Raw genomic sequence first — 12,040 nt, forward strand, 5'->3', positions numbered from 1 at the left:
TAACCTTGCCGTGTCCATTATTTTATGAAATAATAGTAATCACTAATATTAGATGGGTCTCCTTTAATGTCTTTACCAGCAGGAAAAGTTGTGTAACATATATTGGTTTTTAGTTATGTTCATAAACTCAACGTATATACTTGGATACATATGTACACTCACACATGCACTCGTGTGCATACGTCTGTGCATGTACGTACGAACACATGTAGGTAGAGTATGGATGCATACAATTTCGTTTTCCTTTTTTTACTTTGGTGGTCAGTAACATCCTAAATGTAGAAACGACTGGCTGTTTCCCAAACTGCCTTCTCCTGGGGAGGGAATATGATACATACTGATTTACTAGCTCACAAGAAATCATGAGGTCAACCAATGGGATGAGTCAACTAGAGGAAAATTCCTAATGCATTTCCTGTATCCTTTTGTTTCCCAGAGAGCTGACAGTGTTGCTGGGTATACAGTATACACTCCATGGAAGAAGTCATTCAGGCAGATTTCTCACTTATCTGAACATTTATTAAAAGTTTTCTTTAATTGCAGTGGGGCATGGGGGGAATGAACCTTGAATGAAATGTATCTTTATCTTTCTTCTGGATCTGTTATAAAGACTTGCTGTGTAAACAGGTACGGATTGAACTCTTGATGGTGGTAAAAGGACTGAGAATATATGAAAATGCAGTTCTCCTTTCGTTTCTCGTGTACACATTTTGTTTGACCCTGGTCAAATCATGTAGGGGAAGCATTCCTACAACTAAGAGCAAACTGGGCTTTGAATGATTCCACAGTTGTCATGGGGTTCCCCAGAAGGAAAGGTGAATATATTCAATACCGGACCTGTTCATTGATATGTAAGTCATCTAAAGTTATTTCTTTGTGTCTCCCCCTCCCTTTTTTTTTCTTCTTTTTTTTTTTTTAATAAAGGTTCTTAGTTTACATAAGCAGGATGGCTCAGAGTTTGGACATTTCCATGAAAGCAAAGGCCATATTTGGAAACTGTTAGGATTAATTGGAGGCATCCATGGATTTTTTTTGATAGAAAAATGTTTCATTCTTCTGGTATCACCAAATACCAAGGTATATTTTAAATTTTATTTATCTTTTTCTTTAGAGATTCATAATATTCATCTTTCATTTCCAAAGTCCTTGTTGAAAAGTAATTGACATCTTCATAAAGTTCCCTAGGTAAGGGATGGGGCTCTGATTTCCAGGATACATAGATCATTCTGACTGGCAGCTTCCCTGTAAGTATGGTTATTAATTGTTTAAACATCTGTTGCTGGCCTGTGAAGGTCCTTGTTAAAACCCGCTATTTGACCTTCGTGGCTAGTTTAGAAACAGGGGACTATTTCATGTCTGGGAATGAAGAGGCCCAATGGCCTAGCTACTAATCAGCATTTTGGATGTCTTTCCTAACCAAAAACAAATAAACATGCAGACAAAAACTTTGAAAATTCACAAAATTACCCATCATTTTCTATCCTAAGAGCATTTAAAATTATAAAAACAAGGAACTCAGAAATGGGATTTGTGGCAGATCTTTTTTTTTTTTCAGCTGAATAATTGCATCCATTGTGCCTGTATTTGATCAGTTTCTAGGTCTGTGATGAAATGTAAAATGCATTATGGTTTTTCAATGGATTTGTTTTGTTCTTACGCATTATCCTATCAGACAATAGATTAACTGGTGGGATGGTTAAAAAGGTAAATGCCTGCAAACAGCTCTAGGAGACTAAAATAAAGCAATTTCTCCTTACAAAGCCCTGAGGCTCTATAGTCCTCCGTGGTTTTCCACTTATTTTCTGGCTTTCTCCTTGTTCACATAATTTATAATGTCTGTGCTCAGGGAAAAGTTAAGGAGTTTTTTAAAATATCCAGCACTTCTCTATTAGTGTTCCCCAATTTATCTGAGATTCAAATTCTGTGCATCCAAAAATAGGATGGTTTTATGGATGGACGGAGGGATGACAGATGGAGAGGTGGTAAAATGGTTGTTGTTAATGACACGACCTGGGGAGTGAGTATCTCAGCACATTTCCATTCTTTCAGCTTTTCCATCTAGTCGAAACTTTTCACAGTAAATAAAATGCAGCCAAAAGTTTCTTTTTGAATGAAGCAGGATGCTATAGGAATTCAGAAATTAGGAATGCTAGCTTTGATCACAGTCCCAACCCTTGCACGTTCAACAACTTAACCTCCACAAAAGGGGTTCTCATCTCAGTAAGCACAAAGGACAATAATAGATCCCCTGTGTCCACAATAGATTAGCATTCTCAGCCTGGGAAAATTAAATGGCAAGGTCAACATATCAACCTATGTGTAACCATTAGAAATGTAACCAGGATAGAAATGAGTGAAATAAATGCTAGCCATCCAAAAATGTGTGGGGCTTCTCCACATTGTCCTTGGACTTGTCAGGGAACTTAGAACGAGTTTTAAGAACAGCATTTCAAGACTCATTATATGGAGTAAAATAAAAGGAATGCAAATGTTTTAGAAGGTACAAGTGCTTTAGTGGATGAATATATTTCTGAAGATATTAATTTCATAGTTACAGGGTATAATATAGTTTCAATTCTCATCCCTTTGGTATCCCCATCAGAAAGAACACAAAATTTAATTTTGTAGTAAGTATAATTTTTCAGTAACTACAAAAGACAACATAAAAACTACCACTGTTCAAGTCTTTTAAAATCATAACTAGACATTTAAGTTTTCATTCTTAAGGCATTTGGAATATGAACGATGTTTCAGAGCAGTCCTGTGCTTCTCCAAGGTGAGACATTTTTAGCAAGTATTTATCATGATGAAATTCTTCTTGTGCTTTTTTTTTTTTGAAGATTTTATTTACTTATTAGAGAGAGAGAGAGCACAAGCAAGGGAGTGGCAGGCAGAGGGAGAGGGAGAAGCAGGCTTCCTGTGGAGTAGAGAGCCCGCAGTGGGGCTCGGTCCTAGGACCCTGGGATTGTGACTTTAGTCAAAGGCAGACGCTTTAACTGACTGAGCCGCCCCGGCGTCCCTCCCAGTGTTTTTTTGTGTGTGCCACCTGCTGGTCTGGCCAGAAGGCAAAGTGTGAAATAGGACCATGGAACTGACAGAGGCTGCACCTGTGTTCTTCCAGCTTCAGCACTAATTGTAAACCATCCTCGTCCAGCAGGGCGTGTCCTTGGTTAATGGGCATGTGGGACATTCCCACCACCTTGCGCTCAACTCTGAATTAAGTGACCAATCAGGCAGAGGCAAATCTGCTTCAACTATCCAGTTGGTAGGTGACTGATCTGAGGTATTCTGATTTGATTACCTTCTTTCCTTCATTCCTTGATGCATAGATGAAAATCAGTAGGATAGATTAACAAATCCACTCCTGATTTGCCTTTCTTAACCCTGATAAGTAGTTTGGAAAACCTTGCCAATCACCTAAAAGCTGTTTTAAAGAGGAAAAAGCCTTTCCACAAATTCAAATCCTTGCTGTCTACACCACTTTGAAACACATACGATCGGATCGACATAAATATATCTGCACCATTTTGTTTACAAGTTTGCATAAACCAGTTGACCTTTAGGTTTCCATCCTTAGCCATGACTAGATGGGGTCAAATAAATGTTGAACAAGGAATTAGTGCATCTAGGACTGGGGTGATCATTGTACACTGCAGAAAAGAACCGAGTCTGTCCCACAAGATGTCTTACAGTAAGTGGCTTCTGTTACATTTAGTTTTCCAGGACAAATGTTCCATGAGAATTGGCAAAACACAGCCTCCAATCAGGTTTAAAACAATGTTCCCACTCTAATTCTCAAAGTAACAAGTGAAGGGACAGGAAAAAATTTGAAAGTACCAAGTAATAGAAAACTTGCCTCCTCTAACCATGGCCTTGGGGGAGGTGTTTACAGTTCAAGGATAGATTCCTAACCTAGAGATAAGTAAGCTGAGCCGGGGCAAAGGGAAGTCAGCTGGGAGGTCGTGCATCTAGACCTGACTCAAATATGAACAAAACCATCCCTTTAAACAGTAATTTTAAAAGCCTTATTATGTTTATTGCTTAGATACTTCACATGTGGCTTGGAAACAGATCAGGTCAGTCTGAGATTAGTTTTAAAATCACTTTCAGGCTGACTTTATTCCTTCTGTTTCAGTGAAGGGCTTCAGAATCCCAAGATGTATTTAAGCAAATCGCTGATGCTAACTTAGTGAGTTTTGAACTCTTTGAATATTTAGTTCACTAAGAATATATTCACTATTCCTTTTGTTATTTTAGCTGCAAGATCACCCTTAAGTGAGTAAAAATAATATGAGCATTTAGGATTTTTTTGGTTCAATTTCCTGGTTTTTTCAGGAAGGAGGGGAACTCATAATTCTCACCAATCAAGGAGTCCTGGATGCTTGCCTTTAAATTCCTTTACATAGTATATAGTCTTTTGGGGAAAAAAATTATAGAATAAATATTTGAACTCCTGTCTGTTAATAGCACTATAGAACCTTTTGATTTTAATCAGGCTTTTGATGTAATGTAAAAAAAAAAAATCACGTTGTTTTCTTGTTCACTCTTATCCGATATCCTTCAGGTCCTACCTTACTTTTCAGTCACTTATCCAAAAAAAACCCATTATAGCATCTTTTAAGTATCTGCTACTGTTCTAATATGTGATATACAAATTTACTTTCTCTGTTTCATGTTTTTAAAAAAGATGCTTATGCCTCACATTACATTTGCCTCCAGGTTTTCACAGCTTTGAGTGATGGGATTATATGAATATGCTTCTATTTTTTTTGGAAGTGTATTTATTTAAGTAGTCTCTACAATCAATGTGGGGCTTGAATTCTCGAACCCAAGATCAAGTGTCACACACTCTTCCAACTGAGCCAGCCAGGCGCCCTTGTGAATGTGCCTTTAAAAGGACATGTTCAATAGGCAGATACAGGTTTCCCCCACTATCCGAAAATAGAGCATTCCTATGAAATCTTTTGTAAGCCTAAATGGTATGATGTGAAGAAGCCATTACTATTAATTTACATGGAAAAATGTGTCAGCATTCCCGGACACAAAAAATAACCTCTCTTAGGACTTTTTGATACCTTAGAATGCCTTTTGCTAACAGGTGCGCACAATAAATCTGGATAAAGCGCAGACGCTCACAGGTACCCTTCAAAGCCCTGGCGGCTTGACGCTGAGATGCTGATTGCAGTTCCCGGGGAAAGGGCTTGGTGGCGCCACTCAAGGCTGAGGTGGGCGCTGCCTCTTCAGCCTTGTGACAAAACGGACGCTGAATGCTGTTGGTGCTTTTGGCTTTTTTTCATAAAAGCAAAAGTCCTCTTTGGATTTCTTTCAGTTCGGGGAAAACAGGCCCTAGTGAGGTTTTCCGTAAAAGCAAAGGGGGTGTTACATGAGCTTCAGAAAAGCGGGGGCTACTTAAGAAAAAAAGGTATTCTTTCATATCATAGAATGAGAATCTGAGGCCCGTGGAAGGGAAGTGACTTTCCCGAAATTGATCCATGAGTCAGTCTCAGAAATAAAATCACCTAATCTTAACTCACAGAAGTCTATTTCAAAATTTTACTTCTCTGTCCTATAAGAGTATTAAAAAAAGCTTAAAATTTATTATATTTATCTTTTCTAAGTCTGTTGATGTACTTTCTTAATCAGTGAGATTCTTCATGGACAAAAGCCCCCCAAGCAGAATATTATGCTCTCAGGAATATTGGCGGCATTGCACAAGCTTGTTCTCTATCTACAATATATGATATGCTGTAAGATCAGAAAATGAAGCCTAGACCCACAGTCCACCATACAGAAGTGTCAAATTAGGTCAAGAATCAAGAACCTTTTTTTCTACAGCTTTTGGGTTTCATAAAGGCTTGCATAATTTAAGAGCCTGAATTACGGACTGTCTTGGTAGCCTCCAGCTCTGTGTGGAAGGTTCTGATCTACGTAAGAGGGCTATTTTTGTCTAAGGGTACACAGGGCCAAAAGTTTGCTCCCAGCCCTCAGCTTTACCTTCTATGCTTGCCTATGAAATTTCGAAGTTCTGATACACCCTAGAGCATTCAAATGTTTAAAAATCAACATAACTCCCCAGATGTTGATGAGCATTGCTAATCTTTCATCAGTTATTTTTTTTTTCACTTTAAAATAGAAAGGCCCAGAAGATTCACAGGCAGCTGAAATTCCTGTAGGCAGTATGACAGCCTCCAACAGAAAATGTGAGTACCAGTTTTCAAGAGCTAAACTTTCAGTATAGAAAGCAGCACAGAACAAGGTTATGTCTGTTTGAAAACAATGTGTGGAAATCATATAGATTTCTTCCTGGGTTTGTATTTCCTTACCTTAGCCTTTATGAGAAAATGTGTAATACTCATTCCTATCAGTCTTATACACACACCATACGTTAACATTAATCGTACTCCATTCTTTAAAAATGGTGTTTTCCGAAACCATTTAAAACTGATCCTCTGAGAACTACTATTGGTGTAAATCCATATGTGGTGATCAGGGATCCTTTAAAATGATGAGTGCAACATGTGGTATAAACTTGCGGAATCACTGTGTTGTGTGCCTGAAACTAACGTAACACGTGTCAGCTAAAAATTAAAAAAAAAATCATGCTTACATGATGATTGAGCCTTTTACTTCTTTCTCTGTGAAGTCTGGAGACTTCTGTCAAGTCTACTGAAATTTAACACAAATGTCTGTCTCGCGTGTGATGTTGTCCCTGGGATGGTGGAGGTCGAATCAGAGATAACGCATCATTCATAGCTTATTCTATAACTCACTCGTTCATATAAATTTCAACCAATCCTTTTTCATTCTGTGATTTTTTTCTATTTCTGAATTTCATGTACCAATTTTGTATACGACTTTATTCCTTTTGGCTTATGTTTTTGAATAATTTTCCGAATTCTTTTGGTCTCTTTCAGTTTTCATCCGTTACTTCCAAATCTGCCCAGTTTTTCTTACTGATAGTACCCTTTTGTGACACATACTTCTCAGTGTTTTAATGTTAAACAGTCATGACTAGTTATTCCCATCCTACCATAATAGATTAGCTACCTCGTAATAAAAATAGCTAACATTATATGCTAGGCATAGTGTTTAACACATCATGGGCTATCTTATTTAATACACCTATGACTGAATGAATTAAGAACAATTATTATCGCAGTTGTTAGAGAAGGTAAGTTACTGCCCAGAATTACATAGCTAGTAAGCTCCGGTACTGAAACTAACGAATGCTCATGGACCAACAATTTCATGACGGTCATTCATTCATTCATGCATCTATGTCTTCGCTCACATTCTTTCATTCATTCAAGAAATGTTCGAAGATGAGCTGTGTTTCAGGCACTGTTGCATGCACTGGAGAATAAAATAAGAATGATCTTTATCCCTAGTCTGCAATGTGGTTGGGGATATAGATACTTAGAGATCAAACACAATTGTAACAATCACTATTTTAAATGTGTTACATATATTAATCCTGGTAATTTATTTATTTGATTCAAAATACTTGATTATGTAGTCTGTCTAATTCTGCTCTCGGGACAAGGCTAGTAATATTTTTCCTTCTAAATCTTTAGTTCCAGGAGAGAGTCTAGAATGCCTGGCACCTAGTAGGTCTGCAGTGGGCATTTCCTCTCTATTGTTTTTGAAAGAAGGGAAGAGGAGAGAAGGATACCTCCTGTCACATTAGGAGTGTGGTGGCAGATGCTAGGTCAGGGAGTAACGATGGTCCTATTCAAGGGTTTTGGAGGCCTCGTATCTTTCCACTTCAGATATCAAGCTTGGCATACAGAATGCACAGTGAGCAAATCCAAATTTGATTACTCAACTGCCCTTTTGCCAGGGACATATTGAATTGGCTTCAAATATTTGATTACTTGTTTCACATTACCTCATTGGTGGAACTCGGCTTGTGTTTCAAAAGACAGGATGTGAACATCTTACCCACAGTCTGATTTAAATAAACAAAAAGCAATATGATACGAGGTCCAGCCCCTGTTTCACCATGGAAAACCTCTGATAAGTTAGAAATGTGGAAATGAATATGACTGCCATGTACATAAGCAAAGATAAAATATTATTGATAATTCTATAGTAAGTTTGTTAGATTACCAATGAATGCTGGTCTTATCTTCCACTGAATAATGTGTAAATTATCTTAAACATTATATACAGTGTGCTTCTTGACGTTTACCTTACAAATACGTATATTTGCCTGTGGCTTGCTGCATGTCCCTGATCTGACATTTAGAAACCCATAATCAGAAGTAATAAGATAATAAGACAACAAAAATGGCCACACTGTTTCTTAGCAGAGTATAAATTGAGTAAAAATTTTCCATTTGAATATATGCTACCTGTATCAAAACTACACTAAAGTACATGGAAATCACAATTTATTTGCATGCTGCAATGTTGCCAAATGTATTACTTTAAATTGTTTTATTTCCACAAAGAAGAGCTTTATTTCTGAAAATTGGCAGGCATGGCAAAGCGACCTGGTAGGATTATTAGATTCTGAGAATTTCCAGGCCATGCCAATAAGAACTCCCTGAATTCAATCATTTGATATTTATTCTGTGTTTATGTGACCATTGCCTGAAATTTTCTCATTTTTAATAAAGAATAAAGTGAATGAGTAGACCACAAGAAGGATATAAATCAGTGTTACAGTGATAGGTCTAAATAAACCATGAATTTTAGAAGCAAAATGCATGGGCCATATTTACAGCAGTCAGTATGTCTGTCTCCTGGCTGATGGTCTGAGCTCTATCTGCCATTTACTCGACTGAAGTAACTTATTTTATGGTGCAGGATATGAAATGAGTCAAAGTGTATTTCCCAGGCAAAAGAGAAAACCGTATTATAATGCAGTGTCCCCATAGTCTTAGGCCATGTAACAGAAACCAGGAGGTAACCCCTTTCTGTTTTTACTGAGTATATAATCATTAGAATATTGGGTTCAGTTCTAACAGCAACAGCAGCTACTAATTATACTGGGCACACAGTGGCTAAGAGTTGAGTAATTAATGAAGTGTTAGACAATGGAAATTGATTTGAATGGCCGTTCCTATCAAATGGCATCCCTAGATGGCTTACTGTCAGAATAAGTGTTATCCCAGGAGTACTTTTTGAATGTATTAGTTGTCCAATTTCATGAGGGGGTTATACTAGTGTACAGTTTTAGGTTTTTGAAAACAGAAATTCTGTCCATTAAAACCTTGGGTCCAATTATGATCGAAAATATGATATTAATTATTTCAGTGACTGTCTACTAATCAGATAATGTATTACATAATGGAATCCCATGAAAACAGCTTCTCTTAATTTTGCTCAACGTCCAGCTGGTCTAGTACTGAAGGTTATTTTTCAGAAAGACAAGGACTTTACTAATTGTTCCAAAGCTAATTTAGGGGCCAGTGGAGTTGGTGCTGTTTCTGTTGTGGTCACAGCTGGAGAGAGAACAAGATACTTGGGGAGGGCCATGAGTGCCAACCAGGAAGGGAAGCTCAATGAGCAGAAAATGGCGGAAGTGCAGTCCCGCTGACCAACGCCGGGACAGTCTGACCCAGAGGAGACAGTTTTGGAAAATAGCCTCCATTTTAATGACATCCTTGGGGAGGGTCTTAAATAACTTCAAAGTGCTTTACAAAAGATCCACATGTAAAGGTCACTGGTGGTATTTTGGAAGGTTGTAACAATATTATTTTAATTTTTTTTCTTTTGGAATAGCTGAACAAGGTGACAGAATAGTGAATACCAGTACATAATTTATCTCGTTACTAGTCAGATCCATTAGAAAAACAGTGACCGTGCAGCCAAATGTGTCAATCACTGTATTTGCCTCTCCAGTCCTGTCTTACTTGAAAAGCTGAAACAAAGCGGGGCTTAATTTGATGCGATGTCAGAATGTCAAGGGCGGATGAGAGTTGGTTGTGTGTGAAGGGTTGCATGAAATGCCTAGTGCCCTCTTAATGCTTCTCACACCTTTATTTGGTTCTTTAGGCAAGACTGTTAGCTTGTTAGCAATAATGATCCTGGTTGGGGACAGCCTGCATAATTTTGCAGATGGCCTCGTGATAGGAGCGGCCTTCTCATCTTCATCTGAGTCAGGAGCGACTACCACACTTGCTATCTTGTGTCACGAAATCCCACATGAAATGGGTAAGTCACACAGTAGCATGGCTGTCTCCTGCTTGTCGAGAAAGCCAGAGTGTATTCCTAGCTATGGTCTGTAGGCATCTTTTCCGACGTACAATTAAAAGATGAATACTTTCCACTCATCATCTATTGAAACGGCAAGAAGACGACACCTAGGGAAAAAAACAAAAAACAAAAAACTTCTGTAGCTTGGGATGAAATGCATTCTTTATGATGTTTCCCCAGGGCCAGAAGTCACTTGTTTTGGATTCTGGAGAGTTCTATATGAGAGACAGTCATTCAGAGGAACCTTGTTTTAAAGAACTTTGGCAAAGACTTTTAAAATCTGCATATTAGGTGTGGGAAAAAACATTAAGAGGGGAACTTTCCCCATTGTGTCGGCAACTAGGCCAATGAAATAAAATAGCATTTAAATTAAAGCCAAACCATGGTTTCATCAACTTGATTTATATAAAACGTCTAAGGCCAAGCATAAAATTGAAATGACAGGCGTCTGGTAGCAGATGTGCATCGAGCTCTTTTTCTGGATAATCTTAATAGCCCTGTAATTCAAAATCTTCCTCCCAGGAAACAAGAGGAGACAGAAGAGACATTTCCGAAAGGGGCCCAGAAAGAGCAGGGGCTGGCTCCGGGCACACACATGCCCTAGAGAGGGGGGTCTGGGCAATCTTACTGCTCCCACTTCCAGGTTTACATGGCCCCTTTGGGCCACCTTGACCTCTGGTGTTCAGTGAATACTGCCCAAAATCCTGTCACCTATCCTTCTTAGAGCAGGTTATTCAAGGCTCTTCCTGAATCCATTAAAATGTACCCGGTCTGGGTACCATATACTGTGGCCTTGCCTTTTGTTATTATAATAAAACCACAGAGGAGTGTGACAGGCTGTGGCAGGCCAGCAAAGATGTTTTAAGACCTGTTCCTAGGACCAGTTATGCCACGGAACTAAGAAACTGAGTCGCCAGAATGTCTCTTTATTGAATTTCAGCCCTTCCCTATCTCCCAAAAAGAGACTCTCGGATCAAAAGGTCATTCTTCTTTAGGCGGAAGGGTGGAGAGAATAAGGACAGTTTTCTATAATCATCAAGACAGTAAAACGTTTCCTAAAGGAAAAATTGGTTTTCCTAACCAACTTTTGCAATGACTTTAAAATCTCATATTAAGTAGTTCTCTGTTTCCCCAGAGGAGTTCTTGAAGAAGTAAATAATAAAAGCCAACGTAATGTGATTTCGCCTGGCAAGTTTCCAGGCAAAAACGTTTAAAAACTCGGAAACAGCAATTGCTTTATTCTGCACTTATCTAAGTTGAAAATGTCACAGGGTGTCAGGAACTAAAGAATACGTCACAGTCCTCCTGGCATATGCTAGCTTCAGGACTAGTAAAAGGAAGACAACTCTTAAATTGTAACTTCCTAATGGTACAATGAGAATTCTAGAGAGATATGAGAAAATGTTTTCTCAACTGGTCAGTCAACTTTACTTGTAAAATTGGTCCCAGTTGCTGAAATTTGAAGCAACCTAATAGCACATTACTCTAGCAAAGGCATCATTAATTAGACAATGTTTATATTTTCTTTTTCCCTTAAATTTCAGGAGACTTTGCCGTGCTTTTAAGCTCTGGACTTCCTATTAAGATTGCCATCCTTATGAATTTTATAAGCGCTCTCACTGCCTTCATAGGACTATATGTTGGCCTCTCCGTATCAACTGATCCATGTGTTCAGAACTGGATCTTAACAGTTACTGCGGGAATGTTCTTATATTTATCCTTGGTGGAAATGGTAAGCTTTGTGGCTTTTCTATGTTGTTTTTCTAAACTCTGAAAATGTAAAACAGGGACAAAGCTGTGAAATGGAAGGGCAGATGAGAAGAGAAGAATATATTTA

At 38.3% G+C, this 12,040-nt stretch overlaps 1 protein-coding gene across 1 annotated transcript in view; it reads left to right on the forward strand.

The window, feature by feature from the left end:
• The window catches only part of SLC39A12 (solute carrier family 39 member 12), a 72,123-nt gene that overhangs the window by 32,103 nt on the left and 27,980 nt on the right, over nt 1-12,040 (forward strand). The window contains exons 8-12 of the mRNA XM_034644203.1: nt 925-1,077; nt 3,155-3,265; nt 6,134-6,200; nt 10,003-10,161; nt 11,748-11,935. Of these exons, the coding sequence (XP_034500094.1) occupies nt 925-1,077; nt 3,155-3,265; nt 6,134-6,200; nt 10,003-10,161; nt 11,748-11,935 (678 nt within the window). The remainder of the gene's footprint in view (nt 1-924; nt 1,078-3,154; nt 3,266-6,133; nt 6,201-10,002; nt 10,162-11,747; nt 11,936-12,040) is intronic.

This window comes from Ailuropoda melanoleuca, chromosome 15 (genome assembly GCF_002007445.2).
Source record: "Ailuropoda melanoleuca isolate Jingjing chromosome 15, ASM200744v2, whole genome shotgun sequence".
Lineage (NCBI taxonomy): Eukaryota > Metazoa > Chordata > Mammalia > Carnivora > Ursidae > Ailuropoda > Ailuropoda melanoleuca.